Source organism: Neofelis nebulosa, chromosome 6 (genome assembly GCF_028018385.1).
Source record: "Neofelis nebulosa isolate mNeoNeb1 chromosome 6, mNeoNeb1.pri, whole genome shotgun sequence".
NCBI lineage: Eukaryota > Metazoa > Chordata > Mammalia > Carnivora > Felidae > Neofelis > Neofelis nebulosa.
In genome coordinates, this window is record NC_080787.1 from 17,143,259 (window position 1) to 17,164,486 (window position 21,228).

General features: G+C 46.1%; 1 protein-coding gene across 9 annotated transcripts in view; it reads right to left on the reverse strand.

Annotated features, from left to right (window-relative positions):
- Positions 1 to 21,228, reverse strand: part of JARID2 (jumonji and AT-rich interaction domain containing 2) — a 275,578-nt gene that overhangs the window by 95,076 nt on the left and 159,274 nt on the right. For 2 of the 9 annotated variants that reach the window (XM_058732934.1, XM_058732935.1), the window contains one exon: positions 19,944 to 20,085. The exons of the other annotated variants lie outside the window; for them this stretch is intronic. Coding sequence is in view for 1 of the 2 variants with exons in the window: in XM_058732935.1 (XP_058588918.1) it covers positions 19,944 to 20,085 (142 nt within the window). In the remaining variant the exon portion in view is untranslated. The remainder of the gene's footprint in view (positions 1 to 19,943; positions 20,086 to 21,228) is intronic. 9 annotated transcript variants of the gene reach the window in all.

Below are 21,228 nucleotides of genomic sequence, written 5' to 3' on the forward strand. Positions count from 1 at the left end.
TCCATGGAATTCACATAATGGAATTTTGAGTCAGTTGGATAAATGAATGGGTTCATTTCCTGTCATGGGCCATCCTCCTCCCCCCCCCCCACCCCGCCCCGCCCCAAGGAGGAGAACAGCAACTGTAGCCACGGCAACAGTAAACCAACATGTTCCCATCCACTCCAGACAGTGGCTCAAATAAACACAGATGAGAGTTGACCCTATTTGCCCTTGTAAGAATTGTATGAGAATCTTTGTCCCCCAGCATCTCCTTGAGGGAACAGGCTCCATCCCAATCTCTGTGCAACGCTCTCTGGGAGAGACCACCACCCCTTTAGAAACCCCACAGGCTAAAAACACAATAAATTCCTTTTTAAAAGATAAGCCACCGAGAAAATGACGATCAGTATACGGAACTGCCCTTCACAGCAAACATGACTAGAAGCATGAATTCTATGCACCAAGGGACAGCCACAGTGTTATTAATGTCCTCTCTCCTTCTCTTGGTCCAAAACCCTACTTGACTGGTAAAACACCAAAGCAGTTAGGCACATAAAGAAAGGTGGAGACAGCCTTTCGGAGGTGTGTGTTTTATGGGTAGATTCCCCCGCTGGGTATGAATTAAATTAAATCTGGTGCAAGGTAAAATGTGTGAAGTCAGGGGAGGAAGGAGAGGTGCACTGGTACAAATGTCCACATTCTCACCTCCACTCCACCTCTACCTGCCCTCCACTTCCCAAGACATACACACCCTGGAAAGGACTATGGGAAAAACTCTTAGGCCTGGAAGAGTCCTAAAACCAGGGATGTGATGGATATTGCATTGTCTGACTGTGAGCCCGGATGCCATCCTCGAATACTAAATATAAAGCAAAGAAGTAACTCGCACAGACACAGACTTCCTTTCACACTTTCTTCCCTAGAGCCCAGAAATAGTGGAAAACATCCCAGACCTGTACTGTTCCGATGGTGTGGGTGTGGCTGTGAGTGTTTCCACCCGCCCAAAGCGAGCATCGCCTACTGGGGCCTACAGTGAGCTGGGAGCCATCTTACAGATAGGAAATTCAAACCAACTGGACGCTCCCTTGCAAAGGTAATCTAAGATTAAATCACACTGTCTGCTTTGAGGAGACAAAGCCTTTCACTCGGGGCTGCATGCCCTTAGGTCGGGCATAGAGCACATAAGCAACTGTCTAAAGTGAAATTGCACCAGAGAAAGGAGACGGGGGTGGGGAGGAGGCGGCATGCAGCCAGTGACTGGTCTATAAATACTTTCAAATAAACCGCAAGGGAAGGAAAGACATGATTACTCTTGTGTTTCTGCACAAGGCCGATGAACAAGCAGGAAGGAAACATTTGGGGACATATAAAGAGATAGGTCTCAAAAGGCATGGTCTCCAGTAGGCACGAGAAGATCTACTAAGGCCTAAAAATTCAACATCTGGGAAGGGGGAAGGCAGAAATAGTGGATTCTGGTATGAAATTCATACCACATTTCACTCACTGGTCTGAGCAAAGGTTTGTACAAAGAACCCAAAACAGAAAACAAAATAATTACAGAGCACACACCAAAAAGGCGTAAAGACCGCGGTGGAGAATCAACTGAATTTGTTTAAAGTCTTACCTAACGGAATCACAGAAACTATCAAGTAGAAATCAGAGAATATTCCAGAGAGGTCAAGCATTTGAGCAGCAAAGCTACGTCTACCTGACAGAAATTGTAACTGGCTCCAAGAATTCTTTTTAAAGTTTATTTTGAAAGAGAACAAGCACAATCAGGGGAGGGGTGGAGAGAGGGAGGAGGGAGGAGGGAGGAGGGAGGAGGGAGAGAGAGAATATGATTCTCAAGCAGGCTCTACACTGTTAGCACAGAGCTAGACACAGGACTTGAACTCACAAACTGAGATCATGACCTGAGTCGAAATCCAGAGCTGGACACTTAACCAACTAAGCCACCCAGGCATCCCTGGGCCCCAAGAATTCTGAACCACAGGGATATTCACTGTCTATTTACATAGCGACTATATATAGAATGGAGCTGTAGATTTACTGGCAGACAGTATTATGGTAGAGCTGCTTTAAATCATAGGGCAGTGGTTACCAAAGTGTGATCCCTCAACCCACAGTATCAGAATCACTTGGAAACTTAGTAGAAATATAAATTCTCAGGCCTCACTTCACACCTACTAAATCAGAAACTCCGGGGTGGGACCCAGGAAGCTTCATTTCAGCAAGCCCACCGGATGATTCCCGTGCATGCTGAGGCTGAGAGCCACGGACTTAGGGCCGCCTCTATAAGGTATCACGGTTGCATTTATCTATCAGACAATGGAATGGAGGTTCAGACTTGAAGCAGCTTTCAAGAGCATGGATGTGAAGCAAAACCTACCTCATTCCAAAGCTCTCTGTATCGCACCACGTTCTACGGGCATTGCGTCCCTGGTGCTGGACGTTTCACTGGTGAGGCACCATCAGAGATCTACTTTCTATTTTAAGTTCACGTGAGCAGGCTCAGTCCAAAGTGATTTTCGTTCTGGATTTGCCCTCCCGCTTTTGGATTAAGTTCAACTACCAAAAGGAGCACCATACAGGGGGACGGCATTAGTCCCTTATGTACTGTAGGCCCCCCGTCTGCTTAGCAAAAATATGCAGGCACAGCTCGACAGGGCCAACCGGCTTCCCTAGCCGAGCGTACCTGGAAAGGAACGGACTCCTTATTGGTTTTATTCAGTAAGAGACGTGGGTCTGTTCCCACTGGCATACCCTTGGCGGCTACTGGTTGAAGGGCATTTCAACCAAAGCGGTCTCAACGTTTCTACATGAAGAGTTAACACTGGAGGATCTACCATCTGGAAAAGTCCATGGTGTCACAATCCAAACTGACGTCTGTGAAGTATATTCGTAAGTTGCTTCTTTGACAGGGAAAATTATGTTCATAGTTTTAAATCTTTCCGTGAATACTAAAAAAAAACGGTCTTAAAGTGTGAATTTCAAAGTGCCTATCTGGGCAAATGTAGGAGACTGGTAAGAGAGGAGCCTTTGTGACAGAAGGCCAGAGGGGGCAGATGTCCATCTTCAAACAGAAAAGTTTGTCCTGCTCATCTGAGGCTTAAGCCATAAAAATCTGAATAACGTGGAAACTTGTTTACACCCAAGGTGGTGGTAATGGATGAACAACACAAAAGGTGGTGCCTCCCAGCCTCCCCCCTCCCGGACCTCCCAACAAGCAAGTAGGTCCCCAGCAGAAAGGGAAAGCTATACCTGTCACCCCCTCCCCTCTGGCTTCCAACAGTCCCAAACTCGCAGTCTGAAGGCATCTTTAAGCAGCCACACGGGTTTGGCTGTACAGAAAAGAGGAATGCACATTTCAAACATTAGACGACATTCTCCCAGTCCCAAGTCCTCTCTTAGCCTTAGATTTCTCATCTTCAGAACAGGTGATCTCCCTTCCAGATCATCCCTAAGGGCTGGATTTACCCCAGTCTCATGCAAGGCGCCTGGAGTAGAGGAGGCATGAGAAAGGCGAATTGAGAGAGAAAGCCTGGCGAGGGCGGCTCAAATCCCCACAAAGGGGAACAGCTACAAGCTCCAGAAAGGCCAAGTGCCATCCATGCTACAAAATGGCACTGGCCACAGCAAGGAGCAGATCACGGCCCTGCAATGTACCAACAGTCTGCAGGCTGTCACAGCAAACCAAGCATATTTCTCGGGGGCAGAATAACGGGCTGAACAAATTCATAACTTATGTTGCAGGGAAAGAATGGCTGAGAAAAACAATACTTAAAAAACTGTAAGAATCCCATCCTTTACAGCCCCAGAGTGACAAAATCTGAAAATCTTTCTTCAAGACTTTAAGTTAACCAATATACCACAGGCTAATCATGAAGTAACCACAGCTCCCACCCCCCACCCATGCTGGGCTCAATCATGCTCATGTGACTTAGAAGCATCCTCGTGGGTTCTCCCTCAAAGTCTGCAAGGGGCAGAGGCGGGCTCCGATCTGGAGAACGGCCAACTACCCGATCACCCCAGGTAAGTGGGCACCCACACTGGCCTTCTCTCGAGATCGTAACCAGTAACCACTACGTGGATTTATAGCCTACTGCATCCAGGCCAATGCATGCTTTGTGTATTTTTTTTTTTTTAATTATACTTTCAGAGGACAATTTACTTGATTCAGTAAAGCACCTGGCCTATTATACGGTTATGTACTCAAGAGAATAGTACTTCATACAAAAGAAGTAGCCTCTCCAGCCTCCATTCGTTTCGAAATAGGTCTGAAACCACATACGGACATCAGGACAGAAACTCGTTTTAGTAAGAGCTGGCTTTGCTTTCCTTTTGAATGGTTTCATTCTTTCAGTTTATATGTGGTAGACAACAGGAATTAATATTAATGTTAATTCTACATATTTGAAGCTTTCTGGCAAGTCGTCCTACAGGCTATTGAAACTTTACACAGTCCACCCCCCTCCCCAAAATTAACTCCAAGAGCACAAAAGCGAGGTCAGGTACCTTTGGGGGAGAAAGCGAAATCTCTGAGGGTAACAGGAGAAAAAGCCAGCTATAGGCTTAACACCATTATTACCAGAGAATAATTATCATCACAGAATCATAATCAGCTTCAAGATTTGAAAATTTTAAAGAAGCAGAAAACTGTATAGTCTACCTTAAGCTGGTACCACAGGGCCTTGGGGCAAGAAGACATTTTTCCCTTCCCTCGGCATCGCTGATTGATGATGCTAAGTGAAAATTCAGTGACCTTATACTATAGTAGTTTGAGCCCCCTGAATGGGCTGCAAAAGTAGAAACAGGCACTTCTTTATTATTTATATCCTAAACCCATTTTTGGTCTCAGGGAGTATTTACAGAACCAAAGTGAGGTAAGAAGGATGAAGGAATTGGGGGGGGGGGGGGGGGGGAGAGCAGTATGAAAGATAGGAAAATTATATAACTACCAAAAAAGGACTTTGTTTGCTCCTAAACCTTTAAAAGCAAGACAAATAACTACAGGAAATACTTCAAAAGCACACAATGCGCAAACTTAACACAGGCACCTACCTACCTTCCAGTAGGATAAAGTGGATGTGAAAGATCTAGAAGATTCTAAACAGGAAAATATGCTTCTCAAATCCTCCCAGAGGATTTCCTTTCCTTATGCTTTATTTGGCTACTTACTGGTAGAACTGGTTTACATTCATTAAAAAAAAAAAAAAAAACCCTACAAATACTTACTGCATTTATCAGATACCCTGCCAGTAGTTGGGGATGCAAAGATAAAAAGGGTGGATCCCACTTGAGGAAGCTGAGGGCCAGAGCTTTGTAAAAGCTTGAAGGAAAATAAACAAATTTTTAAAAAAGCGTGAAGGACGAGTGAGCAGGACTAGATGGGGAGATCGCCCGTTTCTTCCCCACCCTGATGACCCTGACTCTACACCCATTCCCTGCAACAGGCTTTAAGCTTCATGAGACACAGATAGAGGCATTTTATGAGGATTACACTCTTTAAAAGATTCTATCTTGTGCAAATCAAAGCAACTGAATCGAAAACAAAAGAGAAAATATTCTTGCCTGATATTTACCTTAGGTGGGGAGGGGCACGGGGCACTACTTCTGATTAGGATTCTTTACATTTCTGACATCAGAAGCCAACCAGATGCTCCCCCTAACAAGTCATTTAAGGCTGCCTCGCCTCCTTAGCCGGTCCTCTGAGAATCTCTCCAGCCACCCCCTACCCTTGGGCCCAGCTCTAGACTTGAGAGGGAGGGAGCAGAGCTGGGTACTCAAGGCAGGAACATTCTCTTCCCATCCAAGAGGCAACAGCAACGTACACTGCTTTTAATGGAGCTGCAAAGCAGCAGGGGGGAAGGGGGGAGGGGGTACTGACAAGGAATGTTCTGTATAAAAAGCCACCTCTAACAACCCAGGCACATGTGAACCACAAGTGACACAAACGGCTGTCACGTCACCCCCTTCACAGACAAGGTGCCTCCAAACCTCACAAAGCCGCATCCAGTGCCTTGCATGTGAGCCTCCTGGAACCAGTGTCTATTTCCCTCCCTCTCGATTTCATCAAGGAAAACTCCAGAACTGATAAGATGTTTCCAGGAGGGTCAGATACTGCTGCAAAGATCAGGGACAGGTTTACACTTTCCTGTGCAGGGGGGGGAAGGGGGGATGTCAGAGGCACGTGGCACAGGCATTCATATTTAAGAGATTAAGAGGAGCCGGGATACAGGAAGAAGGCAAGAAACCGGTACCCGGTTTCCGTGGCAACCACAAGCTAGATCAGAATCTGCACGGGAGGTAAAAGGGATACCCCTGCAATCAGATCTCCGAGGTAACGGAAAAAGGAAATGGCCACAGCAGTAATGAAACTACCTCAGATGAAATTCACAAGCCATTTTCCTTAAATGAATGTGGCCAGAAGCCTGCGTGCTCACCAGGAACCTCAAGCAAATTTCGGGGGGGCAGCTGCCCACTCCCACAAGTGTCTAAAAATTTGTCATCAGCGATGACTGCCGGCCAATTAAATCAGAGGTGTTTGGCCAATCTGTAACCCTACACAGGACACACCTGCGTTGGGGCAGTCGGGTTCCTTCCTTCATGTGGAAGACCCACGTGCGCCGGCCTGTAGGATAGTGGTGTGCATATATGCAGAAGAACCTAGGATCTACAAAGACTTCTCTAGACAGAATCCCACATTTGTCAAAAACAAGGAAAGAGGAGCCCAGTTCCACCAAGGAAAAGCTTCATACAAATTCCAAAAAAATCGGCATGAACAGTAAACTTAAAGATAAGCTGCACAAGGATGGAAAGATGGATGTTCTCCCTCCTTTGGACCCCTAGGTACTGTGAGCCCTATCTGTGTAAGCATTACCCCACCCCTAACTACCCAAGGCCAGATAGGTGGTGCTCTGACACACAGAGCGAAATTCCATGGTAACTTTAAAACTCAAGACAGGATGGAGCCAATGGGAGTTTATACTAAAAGCCTTCTGATAAAAACCAGAAAAGGACAGTGATAGTTCCCCTCCCCACCCCCACCCTCCCTTTTAATTAGCCTTGGACCTCATGTTCAAGTCAACTCTTCCCCTGGTATTTAAGGAAAAATTAAAAAATAAAATACAAATCCAGATTGGGGTTTGTCTTTTATTTACTAAGGTGAAGACAGGGAGTTGGTCTGTCTCCACCTATATGATCAACAAAAGCTAATGCTGTCATCCAACAAATAGATTCAGTGCCTGGGAACACATCCTGGCTTAGACCGACTCAGGGACCAAGGTTTAAAGCATCCGAGGCTCCTATCTAGGGCTGAGATAGGTTCTTTCATTTAAGGACCATCTGGGCTATCGGGGACTGCCAGGCTGTCTAGCTGGCCCTTTCCACCCTGAGGCCTACACAGCTCTCAGCCCACAGCACTGTCTCTGCAGGACCCTTGGTCAGTGTGTCATTTCTATACCCAAGAAGGGGTGGTGAGGGGGTGTGAGAGGTGCCCTGCGCTCTTATACATGAGTCTTCTAAAATCAACTACAATAACACCGTGTCAATCCTAAGGCTTCAACAAGATAGAAACAACTAGACTGGGACCCAATACCCTTCCCCTGATCCCATAACCATCCACGTGTGCCTTTTCAAAATATCAACTAACCCTCTGGTCTCGGGCTCACCATATTGATAAAGAAAAGTTAAGTAAATAAACCCTGCCTTCTCCCAGTCCTCTCGTGAGGTCAGATACACCACTGAAGCACAAAGACCTTTTTCCAGGAGCAGCCTGCTACAGAGCCTTAAGAACCACTTCACGGGTCAAGGCCCAATCCCAGCCCAGGACAATGCAGAGGCTCAGGGCCAGGGAGGAGCTGGGAAAGCCAAGTAGCCTAGCACACAAGGCACCGGTCAGTGGAGCCCTAGGCCTGTCTCTTTCTCTCTGCATTATTTTGGCTGAGACACTGGCACAGGTTCCTAACATTCTGTCAGGAAGTCACAAGAGCAGCTCTAGCGTGGGGTCTTAAAACACAGCAAGAGTCTCCTTTGCTCTCCGTGGAAGGAAAGACTCTGTGCACAGGTCACCTTACGGATGCCCCAATGTCCCTAGACAACCCTGCCCGCTCTTCAGTCCGGGTCCACGGACGTCACATCTTACCGTGGCGCTCGCCACCCAGCACTGGAAACCAGCTGCTTCGGCTTCCTCTCCCTGGACTGGAAGTCCCCTGGACCACAAGATCAGGCTTCACGAATCTTTTTTTTTTTTTTTTTAAAGCTCCATCCCAGGACCTGGCAAACAACTTGAATTTTGAATTATGAATTGTGCCCTTTAACTCCTCTCAGAGTTAAAACGGGATCACTGTGCCCAGACTGCAGAATTCTCAGGCTGTTCCAAACACTCTTGAAAACACAACCCTTCTGTCTCTCTCCATCAGCAGCACTCCACGATGGCTCTTCACGGATTTACTCAAGGTGACAGAAACCATTCCCTGAGTCCTGATGATGTGCCAGAAGCTCTTTATCTCTTGTGCACAGTGCATGCTGTGCCTCAGTTTTCTCATCAGTAAAATGGGATGGTAGTAAAAGACCGATCCCACGAGGTTTGCTAGGAGAATTAAATGGGACTATCACATGTGACGAATTTAGAGCAATGGCCGGCACTGAACTGCACACGTATTTATATAGGCATGCTGCGAGTGGGTAAGTGCTGTATTAAGTGTTCATTGTGGCCACCCTGCAAAGGGGGTATGGCGGGGGGCGAGGGGGGATGACTGTCTCATGGAGAGCTAAGAGGACAAGCTGGGATCCAAACCTAATCTCAGATTCTAAAGTTTAATTTTTCTTTTCCCCAATTTCTAATCAAGGGCCTCACTGTAAGACTGTGCCAGGAAAACATGTTCCAACTTAAATCCTCAAGCTCTGAGGATCATTCAGACACCAGCGTCTCACCCTGGTATCACCCGCCTTAAGATCTACAGGCTGGATACAAATAGTCTACACATGCCTGGGGGCTATGATCTAAGAGTTTTAAAAACCTCCTGTACACCAAGGCCTGGGAAGGCCGTCCCAGGGAGGGTGGCCTCCTGGGATGCGGGGAGGAGACCCGTGCTCCGAAAGCAGTTTTCACCTCCTAGAGGCCAGGTGGCTGTGAGCCCCCCTCCCCTGGAGTCCTGGTTCTGGGGATACACCTACTAACTGGTGACTGGCAAGAAGGGAAGCCAGCAACAGGGGCCCAGAAGGCTAAGCACCGAGCCCCCGCCACACGACCTAGAAGGAGGAGAGGAGGGAGACAGTTTCACTAGGATAGCCATTCCAGGGCCAGAAAAGCAGTAAGGAGATGCAGCCGAAGACAGGGTGGCTGGGACCACAGCACCAACGTGCCAGCCGGCATGGGTGCCCAGAGCCCTGGAATGCTGCTACCCTCTAGGCTTATTTCCCACCCCCTCCCCGCCATTCCTCAGAATGACAGGAGTCGGCATGAGTCAAGTGACACGGTGCCCCAGCTCCCGCATCCCAGACATCCGATCCAGGGTGAAACGCAAGCACGCAGAGGCTCAGCCCTTGCATCCTGGCTGGGTAGTAACAGCAAGCCTTCGCTTCAGCTAGAGATAGAGGATAGAAGGAAGGGGGATGAGAACATCCCAAAGGGAACCTACAAGTCTACCCTGCCATTTAAGCCTAACTCCTGGACCCAACTCATGCACGTTCTTTCAAGGCAACCTCCAAACACCAGCCCGAGTTTGCTCGGTCACCCGGGAACTTCACGTGCCACTTCGTTGCAGGTTCTTCCTTCTACAGTGTCCAACTCCACCCTGACTCGGATATTCTGGATTTCCTAACAACCAACAACAGAACTCTACCCCACACCCCCAAAATCCACCTGGACCTCCCGCTATCTTGCCAGATAGAGGGCTGGGTTGCACCTCTGGGCCTCCGTAAAGGGGGCTGCCTGGTACCTTTAGACACGATTCGCGTACGGAGTCAGAGAGGCCCAGTGTGTGAGAAGGAAGACCAGGATGGCCTCAAGATGCACCAGTAACGTGAGAGAAGGCCGCAGAAGATTATTTTGTAACCCCCAGATCATGCCACCTAAGTACCGATCTGCCAAACAGTTAAAATTCTAAGCTAGGCAGGGGAGATGGGGAATCCCATAAACCTCCCTTAAGTAATTTCGTGCACAAAACCAGTCAGACGTTATGTTTATTACAGCGGCTCCCTTTGTTTTGCAGATGGGGCCGCAGCCAGGCTCTATTCACCATGGGCAACAGAAGGGGGGGGGGGGGTTCTTTTTAATAGAGAGAACCCGTGCCATGAGTTAGGGAGGGCGGAGGGCGAGGGAGAGAATTGGTGAAAATCATCTGAGAGATCTGAACAGCAGCCCAGGGCTCTGGCTGCAGGGAAAAAACCTAACCATGAACGTGGGAGAGCTGCATGTGCTATCCTGCAGTGAACAGAACACGTGCATGCTTCAACCACTGGGAATCTCTGGCATAATCTGAAATGATCTGATATCCCTCCGCTACTCGACCGAAGACATCTGACCTTCAGCTTCACGTCAGTCACCATTTTATCTGGGCCAACGCTTAAGATCAAGGGTAAGGTATGAAGAGCTACAGATAGAGACTCCCCTCCCAAACTTGCATTGTAAGAAATGCGGCCATGAAGCAGACACCACGAGGTGGGCCAATACTTGAACTCTTGCCCCTCAGAGCCCACCAACGCCAAACTACTGAAAAGCCAAAATCAAAGAGGATCCTCCCAGAGGAACATGGGAACAACCCACTACAGTCATAAATTAGTCACAGATCTGTTTGGAACAGCCACCTGAAAGGAAGAGTCAACTAGGTCCTGAATGTTCTCACATCCAGGATGGACCTCTCCCCAAGTGCCCCTGTGCATGAAAAGCACGACCTGTAACCTCGAATACTGGAGGACTCCAGAAAGGATGCAAAAGCAAAATGTGTTTTACTCAAGTTAAAGCTTTCCCCCTCTTTCTATTTACTGCTTGGTTCACAATGCAGAAAAAAAAGAATTTTCAATTCATGAAAGAAGGAATACAAACACTTGGCAGAGAAGAAAACATTTACTAAGATGTGAGGGGGCCACACGGAGTGTGCACTGCACAAACATGCTCAGCGAGACAGGGTGTGACCCAGCCATGGTTCAGTTCACCAAGCCAGGTGCTGCTGGCCCAAAAGGAGTGTCCTTCTGGAATCTGTCTGTCCCACGGGTACCTGAAAAAATAAGACCTACATTTGAAGGACCCAATGGAAGGGGACGTGGTGTAGTGGAAAAGTCCAGGCATTATAGATATGAAGTGTTGGATTCCAACCCTGACTTTGCTACTTCTAAGAAATGTGTCACTGGGGTGCCCGGGTGGCTCAGTCGGTTAAGCGTCCAACTTCGGCCCAGGTCATGATCTCACGGTTCATGTGTTCCAGCCCCGCATCAGGCTCTGTGCTGACAGCTCAGAGCCTGGAGCCTGTTTCGGATTCTGGGTTTCTCTGCCCTCCCCTGCTCATGTTTGGCCTCTCTCCCCACCCCTCTCTCAAAAATAAAGGAAGGAAGGAAGGAAGGAAGGAAGGAAGGAAGGAAGGAAGGAAGGAAGGAAGGAAGGAAGGAAGGAAGGAAGGAAGGAGAAAGAAAAGAAAAGAAAAGAAAAGAAAAGAAAAGAAAAGAAAAGAAAAGAAAAGAAAAGAATAAAAGAAAAGAAAAGAAAAGAGAAAAGAGAAAAGAAAAAGAAAAAGAAAAAAGAAAAAGAAAAGAAAAGAAAAAGGTGTTACCAGTTAAGTATTTTCAAAATTTGATTCGGCTATGAAAGAGGGATAATAAAACCTTCCAGGTGTCTCGTTAGGATTAAGGTAAGATTGATTAAGCACCATATGTTCTATTCACTAAGCCGTTCTTCCTCTTTTAGAAACAGAGGTTCTAGAACTTCAAAGAGTCTCAAGTATTCCTAATAGTCACACGCTCTCTTTGCAGAGCTGCGGGACTTGCTATTTATAGATCAATTGCTTCTTTATTTTGAGATTCTCCTACAGTGCGTCAGAGATTACTTATGCAATTCACTCTTTTCTTCTTTTAATGACTAACAAAATTGGAAAGGTTAGGACCATGACTAAGATAAAGTGCAAACACGGCAGTTACGTTTCCTGGTGGTACCCTTCTCCCTCTCACTCAGCGTTCAAGGAACAGAACGACAGGGACAGGACTTACGTACCGCCTGAAAGACACTAAAAATCCTCACAAGACAATGGAAGTCACAAAACAAAGCACTGTGATCCTCAACAGATCATGACTGCGGCCCTGGTCAACAGATCAGGACCACAGCCCACGGACGGGGCAATTCAAGCAGGGGTTAGAGGAATCGAAATTGAGCAAAAAGGAGCTGGGAGTTTGCGAAGGCCAAGGTATGGAAGAGAATCTGTAAGGCAGAGTCCTGGAAGGGAGAGGGCCACACAGAAAATTCTGGAGGCTCCTCAAGTATTCACAGAGTACCAGCAGGCACTCGTCAGGAAACGACTGAACGCAAAATACCACAAGAAACAATTAGAGGTAACAGTCACCGAATCCCACACAGCACCGGGAACAGTGCCTGTACCTACTAGCCAAAACAGCAAATACCATTAGCTCCCGGGGCAGCAAGGACTCCTCGTGCCTGAGCAGTGGGACGAACTTAACCCTACAGAAGACACGGCTCTGGCTCTATCCAACAAAGCTGAAATGCCAAGATCCAAAAGGACCAAACGGCTTCCTACGAACTTCATCACACCTTAGGGCAATGCTCAAGAACAGGTAGAGAAATACAAATGCATCCAGAACCCAAAGGAAAAATGTGTGATGCCAGACATCCAAGAAGAAATCATCAGGCAAACAAAAGAGCAGGAAAATATGACCTCTAATGAGGCCAAACATCAGTCAATCCCAAACTGACTCCTGAATAACACAGCTGATAGAATTAGACACGTGTACTAAAACCCCTACTGTCACTGTGCTCCATGAGTTCAAGAAAGTAAAGAGTAAGCACAGGAGGGCCACTGAAGATTACTCAGAAGACCAAAATCTAACTTCTAGAGATAAAAATCTGAGGTTAAAAAGGAAAAAAAAAAAAAATACACTTCTACAGATAATGGGTAGAAACTACCTAAAGCAATGGGGGTGCCTGGGTGGCTCAGTCGGTTAAGCATCCGACTTCAGCTCAGGTCATGATCTCGCAGTTTTTGAGTTCGAGCCCCGCGTTGGCCTGTGTGCTGACAGCTCAGAGCCTGGAGTCTGCTTCGGATTCTGTGTCTAGCTCTCTTTGCCCGTTCTCCACTCACACTCTGTCTCTGTGTCTCTCTCAAATGTGAATAAACATTAAAAAATTAAAAGAAAAAGAAAAAAAAAAAGAAACTACCTAAAGTAAAACATGGTGGGGGGTGGGGGGGTGGCGAAAACAGGGATGAAATGAACAGAGCCTCAAAGAGCAAGCGGCCCAACCCAAATAGACGCTCAATTGAAAAACCTAAAGGGGAAAAGAACGCACACTAACAGATATTCGCAAAATTACTACCTCTGATGTTTCCAAAACTGACAAAATTACAGAACAAAGAAGTTCAGTGAACTCTAAACACAAGAAACAAACTATTCCAAGGGACATGGTATGGTATGATTAAGAAGAAGAAAAATCTTAAAAAGTAGACTGGGGAAAATGATACTTCTTGGAGAGGGTTTTAAAAAAAGAAAAAAAAGAGTGACAGCAGACTTCTTGTTGGAAACCATGCAAAACAGGAGACAGTGGACATTAACTTTAAAATACCTCGGGCCAGGGGCGGGGACACCACCCTAAAATCCCATAATGCGTAAAATATCTTTTTAAAATGAAGATAAATTACTGGGGGGCCTGGGTGGCTCAGTCAGTTGAGCGTCCAACTTCGGCTCAGGTCATGATCTCACAGTTCGTGAGTTTCAGCCCCACTTGAGGCTCTACGCTGGGGGTGCAGATCCTGCTTGAAATTCTACACCCCCCCCCCACAGCTTGCTCGATCAAAATAAATAAAGAAATTAAAAAAAAAATAAAATGAAGGTAAACTTCTTAGAACTGGAAATAATCCTATAATTCTTACATTAAAGCTGGAAGAGTAATCCAACATCAGCAGACTAGTAAATATTTAAAGTCCTGTCAGGCAAAAGGAAAATGACCCTGGAAAGACAGATCTACAAGAAGGAAAGAAAAGCAGACAGGCTAGACACATCTCCATTTACCCTATATATAATTCCACAATTATTTTCAGTGGTTATTAGAGATCCCACATAATATTCCATTCTGCAATTTTGTCCCTTCTTTACTTCCCGTACGTAGAGTCTAGATCTTAGTCAAGATAGCTGTAGAATTAAAAAATGTTAATAGTATTAGTCTCTACTAGGTAAAATAGTCTTCAAGGCTATAACAACAAAACCATCTGTAATACCCTGGTCAGTGGAAGCATCTAACTCTAAACAAAGATTAACAGGAACAGATCTAAGGCTATTTGTTGCTTGTTTTGCTTTCAGTCTTGGCAGTAACAGCAAGGCAAGTATCTTTAACATTACATTGGACTACTTGGGCCCGTGGGTGGCTCAGTCAGTTGAGTGTCCAACCTTGGCTCAGGTCATGATCTTGCAGTTTGTGAGTTCAAGCCCCGCTGCGCTGACAGCTCAGAGCCTGGAGACTGCTTTGGATTCTGTGTCTCCCTCTCTCTGCCACTCCCCTGCTGCTCGTACTCTGTCTCTCTCTCAAAAATAAACATTTAAAAAATAAAAAATTAAGAATTAAACTGGACTAATAATGCATCTTGTTAGAGGGAAGCAAACATTTAGACTTTTAAAAATTCTAATTCTTCAGGATGTTCACAGTGAATAACTCCAATGCCTAACACTGCCAAGAAAGAACGCTATGCATTTGGACCTATCTTCCTTCCAAATCTGGAGGTAGAAAAGTATCTTGTATCACCCAAGTAACTCAGAACAGAAATAAGGAATGCGTCCGTACTGACTCTTCAGCTATGAAAGGAATACCTATTCCAAAAGCCCAGGAGAAGGCTCACCATCTTCAACAAGTATTTGTAACCAGAAACTCAATGCACCTAAGTCATGGCATCCTCCCTCTTAAGATGATTCTCCTATTCAAAGCCCAATCCACTGCAGTGGGACGATCTGTGAACTCAAGTCTTGTATTATCAACAGCCTAAGCTCTTTAACAAGAAACCCCCCCCCCTTTTTTTGCTAGTTCACTAGACTCTCTTATTAGAGTTTTCTTTCAAAGTGAGTCAGGGATCTTAGCCACTGGTACTAGCAAAACAGAAGCCTCCCTGGCAGCAAGGTGCATGGTGGAGACGGAATCTGCTCACCAACAGGCCATCTTCGCAACCTTGAACCTCATCCCATTCAGGACTGCTTCACGCGGGCAAATAACCTGGTTACGCCAACCTCCGTGGAGGAAATCCACACTAAAAGCCATAGGGTCCCTTCCTGTGACTCAGGAACTTCAGAAGAGATACCCGCCTACACTCTTCCATCTGCCCACAGATGGTGGTGACAGTGTCACCACAGTGATTACCGCAGTTTGTAGAAATCAAAATTCCTCTAAAACGTGTTTGAGAAGTTCCCAATAAATGCACATGCTCACGTACAATTCAGGTGTCCTTCAGCGATGATCACTAATAATACAGCATCTAATACATGGTATGCATCACATACCTAGGGGCTCTTCACAAATTCACTTTGTGTGGTGCACAAAACCACCCCGAGGTGGTTACTACTCTTAAAAAGACATTTTAGGGGCGCCTGAGTGGCTCAGTCGGTTGAGCGTCCGACTTCGGCTCCAGGTCATAATCTCACGGTTCGGGAGTCTGAGCCCCACGTCGAGCTCTGGGCTGACAGCTCAGGGCCTGGAGCCTGCTTCGGATTCTGTGTCTCCCCTCTGTCTGCCCCTCCGCTGCTTGCACTCTGTCTCTCACATTGTCTCAAAAACAAACATTTAAAAAAAAAAAAAAGATATCTTAACAAATAAGGAAACTGCAGCCCAGCAATGCTACAAGAACCTGTCCAAAGGCATGAGACAAATAGATGCTGGGCCCGAACAACAAGCCACATAGTCTAGCTCCAGTCCTCACTGTTCCTAAAAAGGAATCCATATTCCCATCACCATCTGAGTCTTTCCACACCTGACTGACAGAATCTGTCCATTCTGGCTTCTAAAAATACTCAGATACACTTGACTGTCGTAAAACTTGCGACAAAAAGTAACAGGACAGGCACTGTGCGTGTAACAGGATGGGGAGGGAAAGGAACCAGGTAGGCATGGCCACCATCGGAATCAGAAGGTGCTGATTAAAAGCTCAAAGTTTCTATAATGTTTCCGTTCTGAACATTAATGCTACATTAATGCATATCTTTTATTTTTTTTTTAATTTTTTTTTTCAACGTTTTTTATTTATTTTTGGGACAGAGAGAGACAGAGCATGAATGGGGGAGGGGCAGAGAGAGAGGGAGACACAGAATTGGAAACAGGCTCCAGGCTCTGAGCCATCAGCCCAGAGCCTGACGCGGGGCTCGAACTCACGGACCGTGAGATTGTGACCTGCCTGAAGTCGGACGCTTAACCGACTGCGCCACCCAGGCGCCCCAATGCGTATCTTTTAATGGCATCCACCCCAGGGATCAAAAGACAAGGAAAATCAACAGGCAGGGACTCCCACCAGCTCAGAGTCCTCCAGAGATCATCAGTGGCTGGGATGTCTTGTCCATCAAAGAGGCAAAGGGCTTCTAGAGAGGGTGGCTTTTGTTTTACAAAGAGCGCACAAAGATTTCAGAGGACTACCTTCCAATGGCTGGATACCTTTCATGTTTGCCTCAATAAAGAAAAAAATAAGTCCTTCAGAGCTCTCGATTCTTTTGCTTTCTGTATGCCAAAAAGATCCCCAATGTCCAGTAAAACCAATGGCACCAAGTACACAGGGCCAAATGTAGCTCAGGGAAGGGGGAGGGGGAGATGTTCCTGTACAAAAATATCACTTTGTAAACACATGACATGTTTGCACTGAACACTTGAAAATCACATGACAGGCATCACCAGAAAATGGAATTGCTCTCATTTCCAGGTTGGAAACTCAAGGCAAGGTCTAACTGAGGCTGGCCTAGTCTACGCTTCGTATCTTAATTTTTCTTATGAAACTCAAACACAAATTCCCTCTTCCCTCCACTCCCAAGACAAAAGGCATATTAAGTGGTGATCCTAAAAACCGTGTATTTAGGAAGAGCAATTAACTCTACAAGAATGGCTAGCAATTCTCAAAGAGAAGGCTGTGTTCAGAGCAAAGACATAAATCATGGCCCTCCAAGTTTAGGATTCCGTGTGTTGTCCCACACAGTCTAAATGCCTACAAAGAACCCAAGTGGTCCATCACAAGATTTGCTCCTCTCGACTATACACACACACACTATATATACACAAGGCTCAGGGAACGTTAGACACACGGTAAAAAGTACTGTCTACTCAACAATCCACCAAATGCTCCAAGCGAATTTGGAAACAACGACCTTAGGCAGGTACTCTGAGCTTGACCAGTCATCAGCAGAGACAGCACACTACATGACACCCTATTCGATTATTTAAAAAGGTCTAATAGGTGTAAGATAAAGGAAGGCTGAGCACTGAAGTCTGGCAGAGCACTGACAAAGCCCCAGGAATTCAGATTCCAGTTCTAACGATGTGTCTCGGAAGGAACGGTTCATGCCAAATACCAATGAAGTGGAGATCAAAACAAACGAGCTCTTTGAAAGCCAGAAAGCATTATTATTTTGTATTTGCGACGTACCCTAGAACCCTGCAAGAAATTTTAGCCCTAACTACCCTACCTACTTATTGGTAAACTACAAAGCCCCCCCCACCTCCTGTCAAATCCAGACCACCCCAGACCAGCCCGAAATCTAACCTAACCTGTCAAACCATAACCTACGTTATGTCCCCGATGGATTTCACTAAGTAGAGTGTGATTATAACCAAATGAGATACAGCTATGAATCCTTAATCCCGTAAAACAAGTTACTTGGCACACTAATTAAAGCAGATTAGCGATGGTCACGTTTTCCTGAGATTCACCCTGAACAAAATTTCTCTTTTCCACTGTCCTGGAGAACAAAAGTTAAAAGGACTGATTTGCATACAGCTGCTGCACAGCACCGTGCAAAGAGGAGGCCAGCAGCACCGGAGAAAGGCGCTGGGGTCAAGGACAAAGGGCCAGCGACCCCCTTCGACCAAGAGAACGAAACCGACTGATCTCGGGCACCACCCCCCCATGCTGGCAGGATCTTTCTGAAGGTGAGAGTGATTGACAGCCATGCGGCTAAAGGACCGGGGACTGACATTTCCAACCCCACTCAGAATTCTGCTCCCCAAACAGTGATGAAAGATGCCAGATGCAGGACCACCCACCCATGTTTGCAAGCATGGATAATATCATTACACGTTCCAATATATTTACTGAGGGGATTTATAACACACATTCTCGAATTCCCTCTCTTGTGAGGATGCATTTCTCAAACTGGGGCAGAGCGAGAGTGTCTGTGGCCCAGTATCTGAAACGTAATAGGCTTGTCGCTGAGACACTCACCCAAGGGTCTGTAAAGAGAGTAAGTAACTTGCACGGCCCAATACACTGGCAGAGAAACTTCTTACATATGCTTGCTGAGTGTACTAATAACAAATCTGGGACCTCTTCTCAGACGCAGTGCCAAGAATTAAGAGAAAATGCAACACGGGTTTTCCGAACGAAGACACTACATGATGGAGGCAAATACAAGAAGACTGAGCGGTCACGTCAACGTTCAGACCAAAGTCCAGTTCTGTTAAGGATTTGGAATACCTAACCCATGGCCAATCCATTCCTTTCAATTTCCACTCTGTTCAGTTCTTTGTTAGATACACGCATCTAGATCGTTTCCGAAAGGTAATTTAGAATTCTGTAGAAAGAGTAAAACAGAGGCAACCAAAGGGGATTTTCCCCCCTTTCCCCAACCTCTCACATGATGAAGTTCTAAGAAAAAGTCCTTAATCGAGTCATCCAGGAAAATCACAAGTATGAGAATAGGAAGAAAGAAAGAAAGAAAGAAAAAATGAAAGAAAGAAAGAAAGAAAGAAAGAAAGAAAGAAAGAAAGAAAGAAAGAAAGAAAGAAAGAAAGAAAGGAAGGGAGGGAGAGAGAAAGAAAGAAAAAATGAAATATAAATTCTAAAGGGGGGGGGGGGTACACAACACAACACATGAGGAATGAAATAAGGCAGGTGACCAGCAAGGGGATTTTGAAACACCAGACTAAAAGCATTATATAATGTCACTGCTGCTGTTTGACCAGGAAACCACAAGCTTATCAAGCTCTCATAGCCAACTTCCCTATCAAACTCTCACAAGCTTATTATTCAGGAAAGTCCTTAAATTAAAAAAAAAATAAAAAATAAAAACCTGGTAAATTTAAAGTTTCATGAATGATTCCACCACTGCTGACAGAGTTGAACACCAAGCCGTTCTGCTTTCCTGAGGAGGGAGAAAATTTTCAGAAACACCACATTTCGTTCTTCACGCAGTTAGGAACGGCTCTCCTCAGACATGGCAAAAAGAAATACCATTGATTGAATGGACTCCACAAACGGGAGAGTCGATGAAAAGGATCAGTGAAGACAAGAATTACAAGTCGGTAAACCCTCAGGGCCAATTCTCAGGCCAAGAAGAGGTTCTGTGAGGCCCAGATCGTTTGCTGAAGTGTGTTCGTTTTTCATGACAATTGGTGGACAATACTTAGAAACCAGGACATGGGCTGTGACACATCCAGAGCCCTGGCTCCTCTGTGAAAACCAGGAGGCAGGGTGAGGGGGCCCGAGTGTGTTCCCTGTGGGAAAACCTGGCGCCTGGTTTGAGGTCCCTGGTTTAAGGCGTCAGCATTTTCAGCCTTGGGTACTAACCTTTTCCTCGACGGCCCTTCTTCAAAATCTGAAGAACTAACATCGTTGCTAGTTGAGGACACCTGGGATGCATCGTCCTTCTCATTCTCTGACTGTTCTGATGCTGGTCCTAATCCCTTAGACTGGCCATGACCAAGGAGCCCTACAGGTGAGAAAAGGGGACAAACACTTAAAACACATGACATCAGGAAGCAGCGCTTTACCACAGTTACCCCTCACACAACGGCTGATGAGGACAGACCAGAATTTGGGAAGAACAGGATTAAAAGGTACAAGTCCTGGGGCACCTGGTGGGGGGGGGCCTCAGTCGGTTGAGTGTCCGACTTCAGCTCAGGTCATGAGCTCATGGTTCCTGGGTTCGAGCCCCGCGTAGGGCTCTGTGCTGACAGATCAGAGCCTGGAGCCAGCTTCGGATTCTGTGTCTCCCTCTCTCTGTCTCTCTCTCTCTCTGCCCCTCCCCCCGCTCAAACGCTTATGTCTCAAAAATAAACATGTTTTTAAAAATTTTTTTTAAAAAGAAAAGTGTACAGGTCCCTTCTGAGTGGGACACTTCCTCCTACTTTAGGCCCAGGAAGTAGTTTCAATAGTAAGAAATCCAAGCAGAGTTCTGTAACACAGTATACTGCAGGGTTCTTTTCAAAATACATAAACATCTTTTGAGGCTGGGGTGGGTGGTGGAAAGAATGGCATCTCGTGTGTTACCGAGTTGAACTAGTTTTCCTTCAAAGGGCTGAAGACCTACTCTCAGAAACACTGAAATCCTTTCTGGAATGGCCTTCAGGAACCACACAAGCAAACGCATCAGTATTTTGGAGCCACAGCTTAGGTTATTAACTAGAAATCCTACTACACAACTTCATCTTCCTAAGTAGTCCGTTACGGGAGACAGTCACATTTACCTTTGATGGTCTCAAAGGATAAGGATTCTCTAGAACTGCATATAGGACACCATGCAGAAGAGGGAGTGTTGTGACCACCCAAGGATGTGATTTCTTTTTTTCAATTTTTTTTAATATTTATTTGAGAGAGAGAGAGAGAGAGAGAGAGAGAGAGAGAGAGAGAGAGGATGGATATGAACACATGAGGGGCAGAGAGAGGGGGAGGGAGACACAGGATCTGAAGCAGGTTCCAGGCTCTGAGCTGTCAGCACAGAGCCCGACGTGGGACTTGAATTCACGAACTGTGAAATCATGACCTGAGCTGAAGTCGGACACTTAACTGACCGAGACACCCAGGGGCCCCTGTGATGTGCTTTTAATAACTGAACTGGAGAAAGGTCACAGGG